The sequence below is a fragment of the Vipera ursinii genome, assembly GCF_947247035.1.
Source record: "Vipera ursinii genome assembly, chromosome: 2".
Lineage (NCBI taxonomy): Eukaryota > Metazoa > Chordata > Lepidosauria > Squamata > Viperidae > Vipera > Vipera ursinii.
The window spans coordinates 51,205,011-51,229,639 of record NC_139513.1 but is presented as its reverse complement, the minus strand read 5'-3'; the positions used below and the strand labels follow the sequence as shown (position 1 = coordinate 51,229,639).

The 24,629-nt window shown below is 39.8% G+C and overlaps 2 protein-coding genes across 2 annotated transcripts in view; one reads left to right on the top strand and one right to left on the bottom strand.

The window, feature by feature from the left end:
* UROC1 (urocanate hydratase 1) overlaps window positions 1-17,670 on the bottom strand; it is a gene marked incomplete at its 5' end in the record, with an annotated part of 48,763 nt that extends 31,093 nt beyond the window's left edge. The window contains 7 exons of the mRNA XM_083353839.1: window positions 2,269-2,335; window positions 3,473-3,534; window positions 5,030-5,158; window positions 7,847-7,906; window positions 9,676-9,769; window positions 12,563-12,693; window positions 17,545-17,670. Of these exons, the coding sequence (XP_083209965.1) occupies window positions 2,269-2,335; window positions 3,473-3,534; window positions 5,030-5,158; window positions 7,847-7,906; window positions 9,676-9,769; window positions 12,563-12,693; window positions 17,545-17,670 (669 nt within the window). The remainder of the gene's footprint in view (window positions 1-2,268; window positions 2,336-3,472; window positions 3,535-5,029; window positions 5,159-7,846; window positions 7,907-9,675; window positions 9,770-12,562; window positions 12,694-17,544) is intronic.
* Window positions 17,671-22,366: 4,696 nt separating this feature from the next.
* Window positions 22,367-24,629, top strand: part of LOC310635175 (netrin-4-like) — a 57,745-nt gene continuing 55,482 nt past the window's right edge. The window contains exon 1 of the mRNA XM_083353834.1: window positions 22,367-22,722. Coding sequence (XP_083209960.1) covers window positions 22,635-22,722 — 88 coding nt within the window. The 5' untranslated portion in view covers window positions 22,367-22,634. The remainder of the gene's footprint in view (window positions 22,723-24,629) is intronic.

Sequence of the window (24,629 nt, the reverse complement as noted above, 5' to 3'; positions counted from 1 at the left end):
AGCACGTAAAAATGCAAGTAGAAAAATAGGGCCCACTACGGTGGGAAGGTTACAGTGTTCCGTGCACCTTTGGCATCTAGTCATGGCGGCCACATGACCACGGAGACGTCCTCGGACAAGCGCTGGCTCTTCGGCTTTGAAACGGAGATGAGCAGCAGCCCCTAGAGTCGGAAACGACTAGTATGCATGTGCGGGGGAACCTTTACCTTTACCTTTATACATGTATATGCATGTGAAAGAAAGGAACCAAAGATAGCAATCCAGTTTAAACAAAATACTAATCATGTGGAATCCCAGGTGGCTACCATGTATGCAGAAGTAAAGGTGTTTATCATATATGGATTTTTATACATATTTGTGCACGTACATTTTGCGTGCACAAACATCACAAACACAGCTTCAAATTACCACTGAACTTCACCTTCTCTCTATTTGCATTCCAAACTGCTGTGAAGACATGCACCATCCAGTTCAGAAGTGCCAGATATTTTTCTACGTGTGACACAAATAGACCCGGACAGTTTTCATGGGGGAAATTGCTTCATGATTTTTTAAGTACTGCTTGGGGAATAATCAGGATACAAATGTCTCAGATAAAGAAAATGGATTTCAAAGCTCTTACTGGCAGGAAACCTCCCTATAGTAAGCGCACCAAAAACTCCAGTGCCTACAGAAACTAATTTTCTAAACACATGCATTTCTTTATAGCAGTGTTTAACAAAGAAAGGCTACAACTTAGGTTGCTTTGCCAGGAGAAGTTCCAGTTTTTGACATTGGCATCTCCAGTTAAAATAATTCCCATTAGCTATTGATAGGAAAGACTATCTATCTAAAACTCTTTCAATCATAAACTCGAACAAATAAGCTGAAATGGCAGAAAGCGATGTTTCAAAACAGTATTTTCCAAGTTTCTAGATAAGGTAATTTTTTTCCTGAATAGTACTGGATTCACAGTTGACTTTTATCTGTAGTCTGTTTGAGAGCCTGTTCTGACATATACATCCTAAAGTGTAATTTTGCTATATCTAGACATTAGTTATTTTCACTGCTAGCGACCGAGGGCATTTTCTACATGCCAGAAAAATAACAGCAATAAGATCAACATTTATTTTACGATAATAATAGCTGGGTGATGCTATGGAAACTTGGTAAAGTTACTAGTGTGAAAATGGTCATTTTTTATGAGAAAAAGACATATAATATCTGAACTAGAAACATGACAGATAATTGAAAACCTCTTTAATGAAAAGGAGAAAGCATTAAATACATTATTCGTTGCAGGTTGTCCTCAATATGCCTTGAGAAAAGGCATTTATTGACTCTGAAATTATCCATTGAATCTTGAGGTTCTCATCAGAATATGAAAATGTGCATTGTAACATTACAAAGCAAACTCCACTCCTTGTATATCTGCACATCAAAGTATTGTATATGTTTTGTCATTTGTTTCTCTTTATTTGCGTGAGGACACCAATAGGTTTACTACCGTGCTTGTTTTGTAAAAGAAAAAGGTGCCGGAACTCACACATGTCATACAACTCGCCATGCCTACCCTACAAGGTTCCATCCAAAAATGGTGCCGGAACTCTGTTCTGAGGGTTCTATGACAAAAAAAAGCCCTGGGTTTACAGTAATCTTAATGATTTAATTCAAGGAATTCCAGATATTTTAGTGAATAGCTCTAATCAGCCTGAGCCAGCATGCTATGTCGATAGGAATCGTAAGAGCATTACCCAAAATTTCTTAAAAAAGCACCAGCTTGTGTTCCTTGATCTAGTTTATTTAGGGGTACAATAGTCTTTCCTTTATGGCACAGAGTTTGGGAATTACTGCTTTATGTTTATTACAATAAAAACTCTCAAAAACTATAAAATGGATCCCTAAGCCCTGTCTTCAACAAAGCAGTAAAGCCAGTGTAAATAACTAAATAAATAAACATGCATAATATATACATACATCTATATATTGTGTCTTTGAGTCCGTGTTGACTGCTGGTGACTGTCTAGGCAGAATCCTGCAGTTTTGGGGGCAAAACTTCAGAAATGGTTCATCATTGCCTCTTTATTAGGGCTGAGAGAACATGACTGGACTAAGGTTACCCAGCTGGTTTTGTCCTCAAGGTAGCCCTAGAATTCAGTTTCCTGGTATCTAACTGGCGTATTAATCACTACATCAAACTGGCTGTCTAGTGTAAATATGACAAACAACAACAATGAATTGGTGGTTTCATTTTCAAAAAGTATTCTTCTACATTGGCCCGGTTCTTACCACAGTTCCATGGACTATCCCTTGTGGTCCAATGTAGCAGTAGCTTCCAGCTGTCATCTGTCCATACCTGTAAAAGAAAAATTCTATTTTCTCAGATAGATCTGAATGATATTACGAGAGCAAACAACAATGGTAACAATAAATATGCACCTACAGTAATTCATCAGCCTAGTGATATAGATTGTTCAGTTAATCACCAATACTTTTTTACAAAACTGAAGTGTAATATCAAATGATATCTGACAAATTAAGTCTTGTGCCCACTAATCTTCAATATTTATATGAATGGCTTGAGTAAAGAGAGAGAGAAAATGTAAATAATTCTAAATTGGGCGGAACAATTAAAATGGCAAAAGAAAATTCAAACCTATCTTCACAAGTTAGAGAAGAAAGCTGAAAATAATGACATTTGAGTGATAGACCCAAAGTTATAGTATGGAGAATATTTGGCTTGAAGATGTTCAAAGATTGATCACAAACTGAGTATGAATCAACACTGTAATACGTCTGAGGAAAAGGGAATGAAATTTTAGGCTGCATTATTAGAAGCATTAATTCATATGTTACTTGAATTGAAATCTGCACGAGTCGGAGCCATTCTGCAGTATTGTAATCAGTTTTAAAATGGGTTCACAGAAACTGGAACATGGCAGTGAGAATTATCAATGGACTAGAACAGGGGTAGGCAACTTTGGCTCTTTTATGACTCGTGGACTTCAACTCCCAGAATTCCTGAGCCAGCATAGCTGGCTCAGGAATTCTGGGAGTTGAAGTCCACGAGTCATAAAAGAGTCAAGGTTGCCTACCCCTGGACTAGAAAATTAAGTCCTATGAAGAGAGATTTTAAAAACTGGCAATGTTTGGAAGAGAAAAATGAAAGTAGGGAAAATCTAACAGGACTCAGAGAAGAAAGTCAAATGTTATAACCTACCCTTCCATAATACAAGAAACAGAGCAATGAATTTAAGTATAGGAAAGCAGATGTCAATTGAATGTTAAAAGACAAAAGTTTAATGATAAGATAAATAAATAGTGAAACCAATCACTCAAAGAGACTATAGGCTCCCTTTCACTAGAACTATTCCAGGGCAGCCTAGACAGATTTTTACTGAAAATGCTCTAAGTTGCATATCAGCACTGTGTCTTTCCAACTCTATGATTTTATAGAAGAGATTAAAAAAAAACCTTGAGAATGGATACTTACATTGTAACTCCTTTTGCAAACATAGATTCATATTCCTCTCTAGATGAATAATTAGGGATTACCTAAATTTTAAAAAAAGTAAACAAAATTAGTAGGAATGAAAAATTAAGGAAATAATCTCTGAACCAGATTTTGTTTAAACATATTCCCTTAAATTCTATTCTTATAGCATGTGTGGGCTCGTAGGCTCATTCTTATAGGACATATTGGATTAATTTGATTTAATAAAGTCCTTAAAACAGGAATAATTTTTTCAGGTTTACAGAATAAGAGTTGGAAGGTACCTTGGAGGTCTTCTAATCCAACCCCCATTCAAGCAGGAAACCCTGAACCATTTCAGACAAATGGTTGTCCGATCTCTTTTTTAAACCCTGCGGTTTTGGAGCACCCACAACTTCAAAACATGCTCAATCTTAATAAATTTTCACAATGACCAGAAGGATTATTCAATGGAAACAAATAATCCTTACTAATTGCAAACTGAGATGGCTGGATGATCTGGCTTTCCATGGAACAGAAGACAGAGCTACAGAATGCCAAATGTGAGCTGGAAAATTAAAGTAAAGTAAAGAGAAGGAAATTAAATGGCTTTATGCTTTGTACTGCGGGGTAGAATCTTTTTTCAACCAATGGTTATACTGACTGACATGCTGTGTGCCACCCTCCAAAAAGAGGGAAAGATGAGGACAAAGAAAGGGGGGACCAGAACAAAACTAAAGTAATTTTATTACACGTAGTAGATTGAATTCTATCAATTAAATATAGTTAACAGACAAATATCCTATGTATAATCTTGCCACTTATATAATTTGGTAACATTTTGTGTTAAATTCTGGCAAGAGCACATACAGCCTTAAAACTACATATGTTGTAGCCTTGTCACATGATATACTTGAGGACAATGTAGCTGACTGACAGCTGAATAGGAACTCTCCATTAGAAAATGATAGGATTCTCATTCGATAAATCCTGTGTAAATCAGCATAGGAATGTTTTTTTCGTAACTGAATCCAGACTTGTTCTGGATATCCAGTATCCACCTTGGATGGTGTAACTTCCATCCACCTTGAAAATAAGTGGTGGCCTAGCAGTGGCCTAGCAGTTAAGAGGCTTGTTGACTGGAAGGTTGCAGTTCGAGACCCAAGTATCACGTGATGGGGTGAGCTCCTGTACTTGCCCCAGCTCCTGTCAACCTAGCAGTTCAAAAGCATGCAAATGCAAATAGATAAATAGGTACCACTTTGGTGGGAAGGAAACAGCATTCCATGCACCTCAGCACATAGTCATGCTGGCCACATGTCTACAGAAGCTTCATCAGGCAGTATTGGTTCCCTCAGTTAGGAAATAGAAATGGGCACCATCCCCTAGAGTTGGACACATCCAGACAGGGGAAACCTTTACCTTTTTACAAGCTACTAATGAAAGGCCCAATCTCTCTAGAAGTGATGTGGCTTCAAGTTTAATATAAATAAATGTTGTGGACCTACTGAAAGGTCAAAACTGGAAGTGTCACAAATGATAAAGAAACAGTGAGGAGATATTGTTGCCTTTATTTACCATGCCATTAGTGATAACTAATCGGGGTGCATTGCAATGGCTTGGAAAGAGTCCTAAGGGATGTCCACTGTACATAACTAACGTCTGTTCCTCAGTCATCTCAGATAAATAGTGCATCACCAGCCAGAACTAGAGAAAGGAAAGAAGTAGTAGATTAGCTTCTTGTCTTAAAAGGATCATTGTTCTACAGATTTTTAATAGCTAGACCAGACAGAATGGCGAGAGACCACTTGATGAGAATTCCTGAAAAGGGGTGAGGCTGATTAAAAATGCATTATCAGGTGGGAATAGACGATGAGCTCCTAATCTAAAATTTTCACACAGAAACCGTTTCTCCCTTATTGTTTTTATTCATAGCGGGGATTAAAAAATAAACTTTTTCCTACTACTGGGGAAAGACAGCTAAACTGATGGGTGGGGTGAAAACATGGACTGGTTAACAGCCTTTTTTATGATGGCACAGTAGAAATTATCATTAGAACTATATAGAAAAGTGCCAGGAGCTCTATTCATAGTATAATTCAATATTTGAAACTGCACAATCAATCAGAACTTTTCATTTAAGACATTAAAACTGTTCAGGCAATATATAATCCCAATACAATTTCAGGTTTTTGGATTTCCTGTCCAATCCTATTTTTAGTGGCCCATTGATTTTAATGAACCCGACAAAAGAAAATCCAGAAAACAAAATAGTGACTTGGGATGCAAGGAGGAGAAGATAGGGCAAATGGGATGAGGAGCAAGCTAAGGATTCTATTTCCCAGGTGCTGTGAACAATAATTTAGCTCCCCTCTCAGCTTTCCATATTGCATTTTTTAGTTTTTCCTTTCATCAAAGGACTTAGGAATGAGGATTTCCTATTATAAAGGTTTGCACTAGTAGAAGTTTGGATTTGTGCCAGGAGCTCTAAAGAAACTTGGTTGGTTGGTAGGTTTGATTGATTGGTCCTTTGTATACTTTTCCTGCAAAAGAACAAAGTCTTCTTGTCCTCTTCTCAAAGTCTCCTTGCCCTCTTCTCAATTTCTTTTTGGAAAGGAGCTGTCATTAGAACTAATGGCAATTTTGATCCTAGTTCCAGTCCCATCTCCTACACTTGTATTTACCCTTTTCCAATTCATCATAGGTATTTTATGATAGCATAGGTTTAAGCCAACAAAGCCATGATGGAAATCTGACTGCCTCTGGAGCTTATCGGTTGGGTGACAACAGTGGTGGGATTCAAATATGTGAACAACCAGTTCTCTGTGTGGATGCCACTTCCGGAAGTCTGTTCTGGGCCTGGGCAACAAAAAAATTAGCTACCAGTTCTGCCAAAGTGGTGTGAACCGGCTGAATCTCACCACTGGGTGACAAGTAGACTTCTTTGTGCATTTAGTTGGCCACTGTGTAAACAGACTACTGGACCAGACGTGTCACAGGGATCCAATCCAGCAGGGCACTATTTATATTCTTACGTTGTATTCATTAAAAGTGTCACCCAGCCATTCTTAATCAATGGTTTCCCAAATGTATTGAATTTCATTGTTGAGACATTCAGGCATTCAGTAGAAAAACTTACTGGACCATTTTGGGCCAATTGCTATCACTGAGACCTAGCCTACTTCAGTAGGTTGTTATAAGGATCAAGGGAGGAAGGGAAGGTTAATCTCAGTTCCTGGAGAAGATACCAAACAAACAAACAAACAAACAACGTGGATCAGGCATCAGTAAGAAAAGGGGTATTCCAGGGCAAACACGGCAAATTATAAATGAGTTTTTGTAACTCATTAAAAATGAAAAAGAAAGGCAGCATTGATAACATGCAGCAGGAACAACATTTTGAGGTGCAGTTTTGCTACAGTCACACATCTTTTAAAACAGTCTCTCTTTTTCACAATACCAAGCAGGGAGAACAAGCTGGCTTTATCGCAACGAAATAAAATCATTCAACCAATAGCTATTCTTAAGTAACCAGAATGACAAAGAAGTATTGTTTGTTCTGCTGTGAAACTCTTTTGAGGTATCACACTCCTATCAGAACAGGAGCAAAAGTACAGACAAAAGGCGTCCAAAGATTGTGTTGTCTCGGTTGCACTGTGGAACTCAAGATGCATGCCCTAAAGTACACCAAGGCACTTTAGATACAAAATCATGCTCATCATATATTTTTAGGAAGCATAATTGCTATTTTGAGAACAAAAAACTCAGAAGGCTCCACTCTGCCTGGGAATCTGGGAATCCTAATTCTCAAGAAACAAGTCAGCAGAACTGGCCAGTCTGGCTCACTTCTGTGCATAGGGACTTGCTGCACATCCATCTATCTCTTTATTGAGAAAAGGTGAAAGCAGTGCATGAAGTTAGCAGTAAGCTAACTGGCTTGGTGTATGTCAGGGGTCTTCAAACTTGGCAACTTTAAGACATGTGGACTTCAACTCCCAGAATTCCTCAGCCAGCTGGCTGAGGAATTCTGGGAGTTGAAGTCCACAAGTCTTAAAGTTGCCAAGTTTGAAGACCCTTGATATAAGTAGTCACATAGGTCCCACCTGCACATTTCTGTTCAAGTTGGGATAGTCCTGGGTGCAATCTCCTTTGAGCTTTGCCTTAGGGGAGCACAAAATTGTGGAGTCCTTGGTGATTTCTGAGTTTGGACGCTTTCTTGCTGACGTTTCATTATCCAACTAGGTTACATCATCAGATTCATCCTCACTTTTCTCCTTGTGCATAAAATAAGTAAAAGTTACAATAGATTTCAATTATGGTCAGCTGCTCATCAAACTTTGCTTAAACAGAATTTTTTTTCCATTTGTGATTGAAAATATATCTACAATATCATACCTGTGCCCAGTTGCTGAACACCTGTCCATTTCCTCCATATGTTACAAGTTCCTGAGGAAACTTCAAAAGGTACATTTTAAATCGATACAAGATTTCAAAACAACTCCTATACAGTGATATTAAGATCTCTTATGTCTATCTCCAGAACAAGATCTTTATCTTGAGGACAGCATATAAATGATGCAAAGACTATAAAAGGTATTTTATAATATATAGACATAAAAGTTGCAAAAAATGTAGTCAAAGAGAGCAAATAATGATTAATATTAAACGAGATAGAGAAAATACAGAGCAATTTTGATGAAATAAATACCGTATTTATGCATTATATATTGATTTAGAGAAAGCACATGATACAGGCATGGTTAGGGTTGCTGAATATGATAAGAAAAATATATGATGGAAGTAAAATGTGTGATTAAAAATAGGATCCTTAGGAAATGTTTTGACTCTGAAAAAGGAATAAGGCAAGGAAGTACAAGGCTCCCTTGGTTGTTTAATATATAATAAATATCTAACAATGTGTCAGAAATGTATTGTATAAGAAACTTTTGCGATGATGGTAGAGATATATTGACATGAGTCATGAACATATATAACACGCACTTTGTATATGGATAATGCTGTATTTAAATCTGAGAAGACAAATGGTTTGCAGGGAATGATAGACAGATGCAACAAGGAATATAAATCTGAAAATTATTGTACCAAAGACCAAGACAAGTACATCTGATAGACAAAATGGAGCGAATGTCTGTAAGCTATATATAAATTTAAAAAAAGAAGAGCAAGATGATAAATTTGTATGCATTGGTAGAATGTTTACTAAATATGAGAAAGTAGATGTAGAACTTTTAAGACATAGAAATGGTAGTTTATAATATGAAGTAGTTATGAGGCATGGAAATTGGTCAAAAGATGTGAAATGGAACTTGCTTATAAGAGCTTGCTTCTGCCCACTGCTTCTCTGGAAATGAGAGCAAGCTACCGTAAATTGGGTGATAATAAAAGTTGGGTGCAATGGGAATGGCAAATTAAGAAACGTATGTCTAAAAAGTTGTAGAGTCAAGAATTAATGGGTAATGAATCAATTTTGACTAAACACAAAAATGAGTTACCAGTTCAAAAATTGTACAGTGAAGTCGATTATCATATACAGAAAATAAACAAGGATTACATTATAAAGAAAATATATAGAGGAAAAATGGATGGGTTGAAAGGAAGAGAAAGACTGTGAAAACCCTACTTAGAGTTGATAAGATTCTTAGAAAGAGACAAGTGAAAAAAAATAAAGAATAAAAGATGAGGCATGGTGCAGAATATTTATTTATTCAATTTATATGGTTGCCTATCTCTGATGAACTTCTTGGATGAGAAGTGCAACATTTCTAATGAAACAATCAAGAAAATCCAATTGCCCTTTGGAAAGCATTTTTGGGATAAAAACAGTTACAATAATACAAAACTTAGAATACAGAGAACAGGTAATAACCCTCTGGTTTACAATTTCTTTCTGCACTTTGATAATTTTGCTTGACTGAAAGAGAATAGGATGATGGTTATATATGTATGAATAGTGAGAGCTGGATATTATGGTTTGTAAATAATGGTCTACAACTTATCGAATTTTTCCAATCTAGCTAATTGTATGGTAGGTTTATTCAACAAAGTACAGTATTGTTAAAACAACCATCATTTAATACATGAACCTAATCACAGTCCCCAAGTTACAAGGGAAACTGAAATTTACCTCATAAAAGGCAGTACATTCTCATGAACATGCAAGGAGATTTCTTTCCTAGACCATGTTTTCATCAAATATTCATTACCTGTGCTACTGCAAGATCAAGGTTATTCATAATCATGTGCATTATTGCAGCAGCTTGTTTGGTTTTGCAAGGATATTCCTGAATGGGATAAGCTCTGAAATAAAGGTAGAGATGAATTAATTATTCTCTGTTTTTACAACTGAATTCTCAATTTGATGGATAAATTAAAGGAAAAACCAATATAGAAAACAATTAATAAAGTCAGTTAGGATGCAGGTCACTCTGTTATGAATAAGACCATCTGAACTCAGTCAAGATTACTAATTGGTAGATTAGGTTTCCTCTCCCACCCACCTCAAAAAAAAAAAAAGAAGAAAGAGATTAGTGTATTAAGGGCTTATTTCTACATAGTGCCCCCTGGATATGTCAGATATTTCTCCTTTAAAGATTTGTAGGCAAGAGTTCTGTTCACATTCCTGGATGAATCCAACCGTGTTTTCCAATTAATTCTGAACTGCTGCACAGCCTTGACATGGAATACATACACATGTGTGTACAACACATACATAGATAAGAAATAGTTATCAACATTAGAATAGAAATAGACATAGTGCCATTTGCAAACAGTTTGGTTAGCAAATACATCCACCTGCAAAAGAAATATCACAGTGGGTTTTTTTTCCAGTTTCTCTTGTTCTATGTCAATTTTGGAAGGATTCCATGCCAAACAAAGAAAATATATTGTTTATTCTGACTTTGTTACCTGATCTTATTTATTTAGAATCTCAATCCAGAAAATCTGTATCATCTCAGCTGCATGCTTGTAGAGTGAGAGTTTTGTGCCCTTGGGCACTCATTGTTTTAAGTGCTATGCAAATTTGGATTATGAGCAGAATGTGAACTGTTCATTTGAGAATCCAAATATAAAATCCAATTGGAACAAACAGATCTTGAGCAATTAATTGTTAACAAAAATGCTTCAAAATGGAACACTACATTTGAGGAATGTAATTGCCTTTTATCAGATTTACAAAACTACAGCTCAGAACAATTCCAAAAGCAAACTTTTTTCAGCCTACACTCAATGTAGAATCTGTGTTGTGCATTACAGTCAACTCAAAGCAAGTTCAAAATAAGTTACACTTTTACAGTTTGCCAAAAAACATTAAATGAAGTAAACAAGATCAGTCAATGAGAACAAATGAATTTTGCATCTAATGATCAAAGATATTTGAGAGATCAATGCAACAGCATTTGGCTGTATCACTTTTTCCTCCTCTCTCCTTTTTGCAACCCTAGGGAGTGGGTGGGCTAAGAAAGAGAAATTGGCCCAAGCTTCCACCACTAAGAGACAACTTGTACTTGGGTCTCTCAGCCCTAATTCTGCAGCTTAATCAAAACATCACACAATGCCAACCTACACTCTGAGGCCATGTCTACACCCATATCCTGAGTTTGTTCAGTATGTTTAGGACTATAGATTATACATGGAATGCACTATGGATGATGAGTATTAAATGGCAGACAAGAGGCACATAAAACTAATCCTTTCCTACTATGTGTTGGCTGTCTACATTTTTCAACCCAGATAATAGCCCTAAACATGCTTAAACTAAGCTTAATATGACATGGAATATTTTATAGTTCAGTAACTATGCATATATATCATCACATAGAACATATTACATATTTGCATCAGACATTATGACATAATTATATTATTTACATGATGATGTCATAACACAGGGATTACTATTTTTACATTATAGTTACCTTTTTAATGGATGGTGCTATGAAAAAGGCTTGACGTTAAAAAAGCTTATGGGCTGCCAGAGAAATATAGTTCTGTAATTTGTTCTTATATAAGCTTTATTGGAATCTAATAAGGCATTTGGGAGTCTCTGCCTTGGTGTTTTGATGGTCAGGAACAAGCCAAGTCTTGACACCTTGTTTTCTGCATGTCTTACTTCTTGCAGAAAAAAAAAGTTATATGCTGTATTTCCCATAAGAAGTTGGTCACAGAAAAGAACTGCATTACAAACATACAGATCATAAAGAGCAAATGGATGGAAATTTACTGTTACATGTTGATAAGTAACAGTTACCAGTGATTTCAAACACAAGTGCTATGAAGATGCTGGAAGTAGACATTCATTAGAAACAAAGGTCCACTATTTTCCACCCTGTTATAAAGCTCTCAATATTGGCTGTAAAGTCAAGTCAAAGGTTGAATTCACACTTTCAGAGATTTTTTTAAACTGTGGTTTGTTTTCTAATCCACAAGTAACAGGCTTGGTATATTGTCTTAAGTCATAGGTGTCAAACTCATTGCGTCACGTGACACATCGTGACGTTGCAACATATTTTGCCTTTAAGGAGCCGGGGTGGACATGGCCTGCACGTGACGCATCCAGCCTGTGGGCCACCAGTTTGACACCCCTGTCCTAAATCATAGTTTACACCGCCAGAAACAAATTAATTACATTCCACTTTATTATGATGCTTGAATGCAGTCCAAAGTTCCCAGATGTCCAGCAGTTGCCCACATTGACCAATAAATCAGCTTGCTTATTTATCACTCTTGTTTTATCTCATCTTGCTGGTTAATCAGCAGGTGACCTCCTGCTAGCTCTGAAGAAGCCACACTGACAAACCTTTGCTAACTTTATAAAGATATGCTGGATCTGCTTATGGTGCCAAGTAATCCAAAATTGGTAGTTTGATTGTTTTTGAGAGAGCAGAACACCGCCATTTTTGTTTTTTAAATAATATTTTATGGCTTAGGGTACTGTATGAATTCAAAATGTGGCAGTAAAAAAAATTATGGCTCTGCTTTATATGAGAATGGTTAGCATCCAGTACAAGCTCCAATGACATCATTTGAAACAGTAAGGAATTTCAATACCAACCTGCAATTCCCAATCTTTTGACAAATCCTAATCCTTACCTCATTTCAATCTGGGGACAGAACCGGTACATGTAGATATGCCCATAGAGTCTCAATTCTTTAGCAAATTCTGGTGCCAGGATTCCATGCAAGTTAGGTGGGAAATAACGCAGAGAATTTTTTAAAGCCAACTGCCAAAACAAGTGAGAAAAAAAGCAAACATAGCAAAGTTTAAAACTGACTAAGTGGGTGGCTATCACAATTAATTAAGCACATGCATTTTATTAGGCTAAGTGGGAAACATGCCCAGCTCTTATGAAAAGATTCAAGGAGATTGATCCTGAATAAAAATGAGGGTCTATCCACTAAGGTAGTAGCACGTTTTCAATGGAATCTTTTCATTCAGTCCTTTGTATGAATAAGATAATGTCCTGCGTCCATTTTCCAGAGAAGAAATGAAAGAACATTAATGTAGGCCTTTACATTAAGCACAAAACAAAGCAGAAAGCTCTGTTGGCTCTTTGGCAGCAGAGATGAGCTATGCCAAATCTGCTTTTTCATCACCATCCTGAAATGACAAAATATACACAATGCACATAAAATTACCTAGTAAATTAAGATTATCTTTCTCTGTGCAAAGAAAGTATGAACTTCTGCACTCAATATGCAATGTGCTAGGATTACCAAATATCCAGATGTTCCCCTACTGCCTCTTGGGTTATTTCCCCACTAGTGATTAATAGCATCTTCTATACTTTTTTAACCACTGGTGTCCCAACATAACACATAAGGACAGACTTAATGCCACTGTAGCAAGGGTTTGCTGCAAATCACTAGTGAAGAAATGGCTGTGGACGATTGCTGAAAAGGAGATGATGAAGTGAAGCCAGGAGAGAAAATTCAAATGAACCTGCTAGTCTGCTAGACTAGCTAGTCTGCATGGGTCGACTGCTGCAGCAGGTTTCGTGTTTTTAGTTTTTCCATGTTACACAATCCCAGCAAATGATGAAACAAACCATATTATGGTATGGACCCATTTTAAGTATATTAAAAAAAAACCAAGAGATTTGCAATTTTCCCAAAATCTTCACATGCTGCCCATACCTCCAGGGAGAATCCCTCTCTTACAAAGAAAAGTGGCATGCACTCAGGAAGTTTGTGCCACGCTCTGTAAGTGCCACTCCTCTCGGAGGAAGTAAGATCTCTGTTGACTTTGATGTACTCCAAAATGTGTACCAAAAATTATGATTTAAAACAAACAAACGAAAAGGCTGACATCAGAAAGGCATGCCTTCATAATTTGTTCCATTACTTTTTGTTTATTTTTTTAAAAAATCTTTTCATTTTTTAAATCCCTTTAATATGCTGCAATGTTCACAGTTTGAAATTCATGGGCCGAAGCTAAATCAATAGAGAAGAACGGGGTGGGGGGGAGGGGGAGGGGAAACAGGAAAAGCCACTGCCACTTTAAGAAAGTTTACAGTAGGGTTTTGGTTTTTTTCAATGATGTAACTGCCTGGGGTATTAGAATAAATTGCCTATCTTCAGGGAACCAAATTCAGGAGTGTCACAATTTGTACTCTCAAGGTTGATTTGTTCACACAATGCATCTCTCTACATGGTTGCTGCTTGTGAGCATGTAAATATCTGTGCATAAGTATACATGAGGAAGTACAAGATAGGCTACATAAGCTCCTCTCTGATGTGTCAGGAAGGAAGGAAGGAAGGAAGGAAGGAAGGAAGGAAGGAAGGAAGGAAGGAGAGGAACTTAAAATGAGTTGGTCAGTAACATTCAAAGCTTCTTCCAGAGTCCAGACCAAGGATGCATTGGGGAGATCTTTCTCTGGAATGCTAAGGGGAAGGCTGAACAAATTGGACAGAGTAGCACAGGATATGTGTACCATGGGGTTGAAAATGCATTGTCCTGTGGAAACTATTCCATGAGACCTGCAGCACAACTAAGGTTGTTGAACTATGTGAATATGCTCAGGGATTATTATTTTTTTTAAAGCCAACCTGGTTATTAGGTGATCGAGGGATTGAGACTGAGACTGCATGCATTCCTATTTAATTTAGGAGTTACTGTTGTAAAAAGTTCCTGTGATTTCTGGGGGCAGACAGAAGGGATCTAATTTCAAGTCCAGGCTCGCTGAATGATTTTAAGCCAGTTGTTTTTTCAACCCAATATACCTCACACGGGTGTTACTGTGATCATCAAATGAGAGACATTCCTTAGGAAGCCACCTTTAGCTCCTGGAGAAAAAAAACAACTGGAAATAAATCTAACAAATAAATAAATAGTATACCAAATAGAGAGGATGATTTCCAACCAAAGAGATAGGATGATTTCCAACATCAAATGTCAGGATATCAAAATAAATGAATGCAAAGATATATACATCAAATACTAAGCCAATGCTCAGAGACATTTATTAGTTTGTCAAATGTAGATACTGCTTTTCTCACTTACAAGATCAATACAGAATAATATTTTAACAGGCTGGCCACAATTTTTTTTTAAAAAAAACATTGCTTGGATTTTTGTTTAAGTTGAACAAAATAAAAATACAGTTACGGTAAGTGAAAAGAAACAGGAACTTTGTTGTCACAGGAAGGGCCTTCTCACTGTAAATGTGAGAATGTAAATATATTTACGTGCCTGTGAGAGAGACATGAACAGGCACACATAGAATGTACTGTATGTGATCACTGAATCTCAACCAGGTAGGCTGCCCAACTTGGATTTTTCAAATGTGTTGGCACTGCAGCTCCGTTTCCTAGGACTTAGTCCTCATACCTCAGGGGGACATACAGCTCAGAATAGCTGACCTTACCAAAAAATTATTGTCTCTTAAAAGGCAAAAGAACAGGTTTCAAAAGAGTAGCAATTGTCCACATCCATAAGACTGGAACCTCACATTTTTGCCAGAAGAGTTTATTTACAATGAAGAGCCAATAAAGAGAGAATCTCCTGAAACCAGGCCCTAAGAATAATATGATAAAACCACAGTAGACATAATATTATTCACAGAGTTTACGCTGTCTTAAAAATACAGGAACAAATACAGATAGACGAGGCTAAACTTATCAGGAGGTGAGCTAGATGCAAAATAGGCTTTCCTTTTTATTAGGAGAGGTGTGTTAGTCTCTGATGGCAAAGAGTTTAGAGTCTGGCAGTACCTTTTCCAACTAACAAATCCTATTAAGACAGCAGCTTTTAAATATGCCTTTTAATAAAAGATGGAAAAGGTGCTACCAGACTTCTGACCCTTTTTGTTAAAAGTGTCCAATTTTTTTTAAAAAAAAGTATTTTCAGTTGCTGAACCACTGCCAGTTGCTGAAAATGGGTAAAATCATACTCATCAAAGTCATTCTCTCTTGGCATATTTTATCATATATATTTATTTTTATACTGGATCAGCTCAGGAGACAAGAGGTCATCCCTAATGTTAGGCTGAGCCATTTCCTCAGATGGCAATGCTAGGAGACATCAGTAATGATGCAACAGACAAAGGTGTGTATCCAGGCCTGTAACATTCCCTCCCCCACTCCACAGATTGATCTGCTTTCATATGCAGGACAGAACAAGGTGACCACAGATGGTGAAGGGTGGGGGGAGGGGTAGGATAAAAAAAGTCAAGATAATGCATGTGATCATATAATGGGAGTACCATCCTTCTACTGTCCATGGGAGGAGGAGGAGGAGGAGGAAGTAGTTTCAAATATGCTGCCACAACTGTTATCAAGACTTTAACACACAAACCCCTGCAGACGTTCCCAGTACAGAATGAATCTTATTGCCAATGCTACTCCAAACTCGTCAGTGCTCCATCACTGGTAGTTTTCAAAAATAGACTGGACAACCATTTGACTAGGATGATACAAGGCTTCTGCCTTGAGCAGGGGGTTGGACCAGAAGACTTCCAATGTCCCTTCCAGCCTGGTGATTCCATGCTCATGCAAACAAACATGACCATTTCTGCTAGCTTATTCATTGAGATACTGAAATGGATATATTTTACACTATAGGCAAAAGCACCTATTCAGCAAAATATTTGGGCAACCTGTTCCCCTACCCGTAAGAACTCCCACCTCACTTGCCCCTAGCATTAGCATCTCAGTCTCTCCTTCTGGCTTCTGTTCATTGTTGAAAGGCTGCTTTCTACCTTTTGAGGGTGAAAGGCAAGAAGACAATCCCAAACTGACCTTAAGGGAATGGGCAGTGAAAACAGAGGCAAAGTATAAATCTGCTTAGGCTCCAGAGGAAGAAAAAGAACATGAAGGGTGCTACTGTCACATATTTCAATCAACAAAGCAGTTTGGAAGCAAGAAAATTCAGGAAATCACTGGAAAAAAATATCTGGCAAATGTGTTTTGATTTATTCAAGGATATTAGGTTCCCATGGTTATTTACAGTAACCAAAGGACATGAAATATAACCTTGGAACAAAAAAAATATTAATACAAATTCATACTGAAAATAGACACAGTATATAGGCCCGATCCTCAGGTTATGTTTGCTATCACTGTTCCTTGAATTAAGATAAGTGTGATAAGTCATTATTATGTATCATTGCTATTTATATAAATACAGCTTCTCCCATTTTAAAATGGCATTATCTAAGCAGAAGGATCTCACATTTTACTGAACAGAACCATAAAGATACACTCAGAAATCTTAAAAGTCCCAGCAACAGGACTTCTGAAAAATTGAAAATTCCTGAACAAGACCATTTTGTTCAGGATGTGATGAGCAGAGATATGCATTTGAACTCTGATAGAAAGGCATTAGGGGCTATATATAATAGAACTGTGCAGTGTTTATATTCACAACTATCAATAATATACGTAGCTGGACAGAGACCACCAGACCTACTTTAAGAAGCAGATCTATCAGGGGTGATCCACCCAATTCAATTCTAGGGAATATTTTAGGAATGCAGAGCTTGTATTCTCTAGGAGAACAGAGCCCTAGCTAATGGGGAGATTTTTCGCAAAAAATAGGGGTAATGTCCAAAGAGAAGAATTGTACAAACTCTTACTTTTTCTTCACTTGCTGTGAGATTTGGACTTCTCACAGGAGCATGAGGGATTCCACTCTTTCGGCCTCTGTTTTCTGGAAGAGGGCGGAGGGGGAGCCCAGCGCAAATTGCTTTCAGAGTAGACATGTTTTGTAGATAGCAGTGGCTGAAGGACAAAACTTAGAAAAGGGTTGAGGTTCTATTGCAGCTAAGGTGATCTTTGACAAAAGCAGGGTTGGCTTTTCCTCCAATCCTCTTGGGGGAAACGCCCTATTTGATACTCCTTGACATCCTATTGGTCTGTCCTGCTGCCTCCTCCTGAGGAATCATTGACAGGTCTACTGTTTATTCTCCAATCTGGTTCTCCACATCTGGTTGCTCTGTTGCACTGGATGACAGTTGGTATGCTCCTGTACTTTGTACACATCACAGACATGGGAAGGTTTTCTATCCAATAAAGGACCCAGTGATTTTGCAGGCTTTGAATTGGAAATTTGGCAAAACACATCCATCTTACTGTATATAAGCAAATTGTTCAAATATTCAGATATTTTTATTTGTGAACTTGACATTATTGTGAGCCCCTTCCACTTTCTTCCATGTCTTTTAATGAACTGTTTATGCCCCTCTCTTTCATTCCAGAAATCCCAAAGTGTTTTAATGACATTTAAAGTATGATCAACGATGGAATTATTGAACAATATTCTAAAATAACAATACGGCAGTAAAATATTTATATGCTGAAACTATAAACAGACCCAGTAAATGTGTCATGCAATCTCAGGGCCCCTTAAGTAAAGTTAAAACCTGTTTTAGGCCACCATAAAAGTCCATGCTGGCTAAGAAAGAAATGTGCTGAATTCCAGTGCACCTACTTGAGAAATTCATTTCTAAATGTTGTAATAATTAAGTAGGTCTATCCACAAAAGTCATTCTTCATACCAATATTGGTGAGGATATCCAAACTCTCATGGACGACTCTCTCCTGGAGAGGACACAACTAACGCATTCAAGTGACTTTAAGTGGCTGATAAAAACATATTGCAGAGGTCCAGTTGTGAACTTCTCTGTGAGCTGATGTGATAACAGCAGTCAGACTGGATGCTTCAAAGGGATATTGGACAACCTCCTGGAGGAGGATCTGGATGTCTAAGGTTACTAAAATAACTGTGAGAGGGGTCAAGGAAACCTATGAACAACCACTTAAGTATGAGCCAGCAATGTGCTGCACCTGCCAAAGAGGCCAATGCAGTCCTAGGCTGCACCAACAAAGGGATAGTATCAAGATCACAAGAAAGTGCTAGTACTGCTTTATGCTGCTTTGGTTAAGACTTGGAATACTGCATATAGTTTTGGTCACCATGCTATAAAATGGCGTTGAGACCACATAAGAGCAACAAAGATGATTAGGGAGGTGGAGGCTAAGACATAGGATGAACAGTTACAGGAACTGGGTACATCTAGTCTGACAAAGAGAAGAACTAAGAGTGAAATGATAGCAGTCTTCCAACATTAGAGGGGCTGTCATAGAGAAGAGGAGGTCAACCTGTTCTCCAAAGCATCTGAGAGTAGGACAAGAAATAAGGAATGGAAACTTATCAAGGGGTGATCCAACCTAGAATTAAGGAGAATTTCCAGGCAGGAGATTTTTAAAGAGAGATTGGACAGCCATTTATCCAGAATGGTATAGGGCAGGGGAGTCAAACTCAATTTCATTGAGGGCCACATCAGCATTGTGGTTGCCCTCAAGGGGCCAGGTGGGTATGGCCAGGGTGGGCGTGGCCTACTGGGTGGGCGTGACTAGACTGTGTATGGCCTACTGGGTGGGCATGGCCAGCTCTACATTGTTCGCATCAAGGGTGCCTATGGGGGCCTGGGCAGGAGTGGGACAGATCTGAGGGTCTCTGGCAGAAGGAGGGTCTCTGGGCCAGGGCCAAGGCATTGGGGGCCATTCCCTCACTGTTTCCAGGATGGCTTCGCGGGCCGCATGAAACCACTTCACGGGCTGGATCTGGCCCCCGGGCCTTGTGTTTGACATGTCTGGTATAGGGTCTCCTGCTTGGGAAGGGGGTTAGACTAAAAAACCTCCAAGGTCCCTTCCAACTCTGCTATTCCGTTAAAATTGATGGAAGTTTTACTACAGTATCCTTGAATCATAGGCAGAATACCTTGAGTCCTAGTTACATTAGGAAATATAACCGCATGGAAATTTCTGCTCTCCTGTGAACTACCTAAATGCATCCAGCTCATGGTGGGTGGAGTATGAAATTAAAAAGGCAAACTCCCAAATTAGAAGGGCCTCTTTACAGATTCAGGCCACGTGAGCCTTGCAAAACTCAAAATGAAGTTCAAAAGTAAACTTAAAACCAGTGAAGGTGTGGAAGAAAACTGGTATTTAACTTTCAAAGGATTTTTCCATGATGCGTACTGACACCTACATTCTGTCGTAGTTGCACTTTTGAATATACAGAATAAAACCTTTGGCCTTTACCAAATTTCAATTATTATTTATAACATTGTAAAACCATACTGAATGCTTTTTAAGTAGAAAAGCAAATGAAAAAAAAAATTTTTTTAAAAAACGTAATAGATCTCAATCACTTAAGGATAATGTTGATTAAAGGGAAACCAAGGGAGACCAACTGGAAATAAAATTCCCACCCACCTGGTAGAACCAACTTTAGCAGAAAGCGAGTTATAATTGAGCCGGAGAAACAAAAGAAAAACAGAACACTGGAATTTGTCACCTTGTACCTTGCAGGGCCCAAAGCCACTGTTTTCCTTTATTCTGTACTCATACTCATCTTGATCGAGGCGCAAATCGTAGTTGGAAATCTATCGTTTTCTCTACTGGCAACTTTCCCTTTAATCGGTGCCATCCTTAAGTGGCCGAAGCCCCTACACCAGTGGTAGGCAACCTCGGCTCTTTTATGACTCATGGACTTCAACTCCCAGAATTCCTGAGTCAGCATAGCTGACTCAGGAATTCTGGGAGTTGAAGTCCATGAGTCATAAAAGAGCCGAGGTTGCCTACCCTTGCCCTACACCGAACGGGAGTGGTCCATAATTCTAGCAAGGCCACGAAAACACCCCCCCTCCCTTTCCCTTTCTCTGTCCCATCCCGACCTCCCTCGGCTCGCGATTGGGAGTGATGGGACGTGTAGTCCGAAAGAGGGCGCTGCAGAGACAGGCGAGAAAAAGCATCGCCGCCAAACTTCAGCGGCGGGCAAGAGGCAGGGACCCGGGCAGCTAGAGCAGGGGTCTTCAAACTTGGCCCTTTTATGACTTGTGGACTTCAACTCCCAGAATTCCTCAGCCAGCATAAGCATAAGCTGGCTGAGGAATTCTGGGAGTTGAAGTCCACAAGTCATAAAAGGGCCAAGTTTGAAGACCCCTGAGCTAGAGCATGGGCGCGGTGCCGTCCATCCTCCCCCTCCCTCTCCCGGTGGGCGAAGTCAGCTCCAACCAGAGGGGTAGATTCTGGTGGCGGGAATCCTTGCTCGACTCTCATTAGAAATAACCGAGTTTAAACGCACCATCCATAAGCGACGGGAAGAAGATTCGAGGGAGGGCGCCCTTTTCCGTCGCCCTTGCGTTTGGGCAGGCTCGTTCTTCCGCCTCCTCGGCCCCTTTCTCGGGTCTGATGAAAGCCTTCAAGAGTGAAGAGAATGTGTCCATCACCTCCCCTACACACACACACACACACACACACACACCTCCGACACACAATGCCCACGATGACTAAAGAGTGCGTGACTATTGCCCGAGGCAAACGATTAGCCCTGGTTGTGGCGGGACAGGGCGAGGAAGGGGATCTAAACTACGTGCTTGGTCGAATCGGGTCCCACCGAGGGGCGGACAGGTGAAGGGAGCGTGAGATGCTATCGCGGACTTCTGCTTCCTCTACGAAGTCAGAAAGGGAGTGGAATCACAAAATAAAGAAGAGCTGGAAGGAACCTCGGAGGTCATCTAGTCCACCCCCCCTGCTCAAGCAGGAGACCCTTATAGAACCATAGAATAACAGAATCGGAAGGGACCATGTAGGTCATCTAGTCCAACCCTGGCCCTGCTCAATGCCTCAGGCCCTTCAATCCCTCTTCTACTGGTGGGGCTATCTGTCCGCTATTTCCTTGGAAGGAAGAGACAATGAACGGCGGCGGCGACGACGAGGATGCCCTGGTCGTCGTCTGATTTTGCTAGAGACAAGCGCCGGGCCGCGCAACGTCGGATCCTCCGGCAAACTACCGCCCTGGGGTTTCCGCCTGAGCAACCCCCTCGTTTCCCCCCCTGCCTCCCCCCGGCCTGCTGCCTCGGAGTAAAGGAGCGAAGCAGCGCCCAACACGAAGGCAGCTTTGCCCCGGAATGCACACTCGCTAGGTCAGGGGTCCTCAAACTTGGCCACTTTGAAGACTTGTGGACTTCAACTCCCAGAATTCCCCAGCCAGCCATAGCTGGCTGGGGAATTCTGGGAGTTGAACTCCACAAGTCTTCAAAGTAGCCAAGTTTGAAGATCCCTACGCTAGGTGATCCGGAGTAGGTCGATCCGAGCAGGGGAGAGGGGAGACGAAAGAACCCAAACCCAGGATAAGAGATCCCGGGGTGGAATCGGAAGCTCCGGACGCGGAGACCGAATGACGGCGACGCGTGTTTTGGACCCGAAAGGTCGGCGGAGGAGGAAGAGGAGGAGGAGGAGGAGAAGAAGAAGGAGCAGCAGCGATCTTGGCGCCTGCTGGTTGCACCGCCGCCTTTGCCAATCCCGCGCGACTTTCGCCGAGTCTCCGGAGGGTCGAGCCGGGGGAGGGGAGGGGAGGGGGTTCTCCCCCCTCTAAGCCGCCAGCGGAGATTGAGCTACTTGGCCGGCGATGGACGGTCGGGACTGACACGCAGCGAGAGAGCGCGGCGGCTTGGGAAAGGCGACCCCCTTGGGAAAGGAAAAGGGGGTGGGAGCTTAAAGAGAAATGACAGGGCGAAAACCCGGCAGTCCCAGAACCATCCGAATAAATTACGAGGGGTTGGAGGTTTGTTTTCTGTTTCCTGCAAAAGGTTGAGTCGGCACCAGACATGTAAAATAGCCTTAATTACTGTTTTGCGACCTCACGTCGGTGGCGAAGATGGATTTCCTAGACGGAGTCGCGCAACATAAAAGCTTGACGCTGATCGTGTTCCTGGAGTATGTTATTTTTGCCCAGCTTGGAGCAGGTAAGCAGAAATAAGCGGTAAAGGCGTTTCAGCGGCAAATGCTTCAGACGAGGGTTAAAAAAGCTTTTCTTACTCAATTTGAGTTTGGTAAATCAGTCAAAGTCTCCATTCACCCTCATTTTAGATCTGTGCATTTACAAACTGATGAAATTTACTTATTATATATAATAGCTCTTGTCCTTGTTTTAAAACCAGAAAAGTGAGTCATAAATTTCCAGTTCTTACAATTTATTGTAAAGTGTCAGGGGAAAGAATGTTTAGTTTTGCCTAATTTTCAAGGGCGGCGGGGGGGGGGGCAGGAGATAAAATGTACGATGTCAATGCCGGTTTGGATGTTAAGGTTTCATATTCTGGAAATGAGCTACTTTATTTCATGTACTGAATATGAATGTAATTTTGGGGTGGTTATGTGTATGCAGCTGTATGCTCAACATTTCTGTACAACACCTGACGCAAAGTGCAAGTGGAATAAGGCATGAGAGGTACATAGAAGAATGGGGATGGATATATCAAATCTGAATCAAATTGTTCATTTTATGTAAAAGTGCCCCCTTGGTTTTTCAACAAAAATACCTTTAGAAAGACTTTTAGAAGAACAAATTTATATTCTAAACTATCCTCCCAGCATAAGGATTAGAGATGTGTTTCTAACAGCCAGTTTGAGACAAAGCCATCTATGTGCAGACAGCCGTCTAGTGCCACCAAAGTATAAGGCTTCATTTCTTGAGACAGAAGATCTCCTTAGAAGACACTGATTTAGAAGACACATCAGGCTTAAAAAGTCATTGTTAAGCCATGGATTACTTAACAATGATTTATTAAGTTAATCATCATTGCCTACATTCATACAACATGCTAAGCCACAAATTATGGTTTACAAGGCATAATAGCGGGATTCACACATTGCACCAAGTGAAATCAAACATGTGACACTGTGCTTTAGCAACTGACTGGGCAAAGGCTTTTCCAGGTTTTGCATAGGAATCTTTCCCAGGTATACTTACAACATTGGGACTGCATTGGAGGTTGTCTGCATGGAAAACATGTGCTTTTCTACCAGATCTTTCCCTTACTACGGGGTTAAGGAAACTGTCACATAAAGAGCCCATTCCACTTCTCTGCTGGCTGGAAGCAGTTTTGATAACAACCTTTTCCAAACTGGCCAGTAATGCTATCCATTGAAAATGAGTGGGTAGGAATCAAAGATAGCTCATCTCCATAGAGACAGGACCTTTCCCCCTTCAATCTGCACCGGAGTGTGTTTTCAGTGGGCTGAGTGTTGCCTTCAGCCGTTCCCAATGATGTAACATATAATCCAGTGACATGTTCCTCTTAGAACACATTTAACATGCAACAATCTTCCTGTTTGGGAAGGGATGGGCAGCTGGATACCTCAATCAGCAACCCTTTCCAGTCTTTGGGATTGTTGTAGATAGAATAACACAATGGCCCAAGGGCTTCTACCTGGCCAAAATCTTGTGAGACCTCATGCAAGATTGCTAACTTTTTGCAAAAAAAATCTTGTGATCCCATGAGATTGCAAGAAAACCATTTTGTAAGGCCAGATTCTTAAGGAATGCTGTGGAGCTTGATGAGCACTGCTGGTAGATTGCTGCCATCTGGCAGAGCAAAACCCCTTCTCAGGATAAACCTTCATGTAATAATAGCTGGATAGTGCCACAGATTTCAGACCAGGATTTTCTGGCTCTGTTGTAAAAAAAATGTCCAAGTACAATGTACTAGTTCCTTTGAATGGCAGCCAAAGATCTGTCACCCTAGAAAGCCATAGAGCCTGCCTAATGATTCAGATATGATTTGCTAAGATTCCCTACTAATCAAATAATAATGAAAGCATTGAAAAATGGCTGGAGGGAACTGTTGACTCTCAGATCCAAAAGCCTACATAG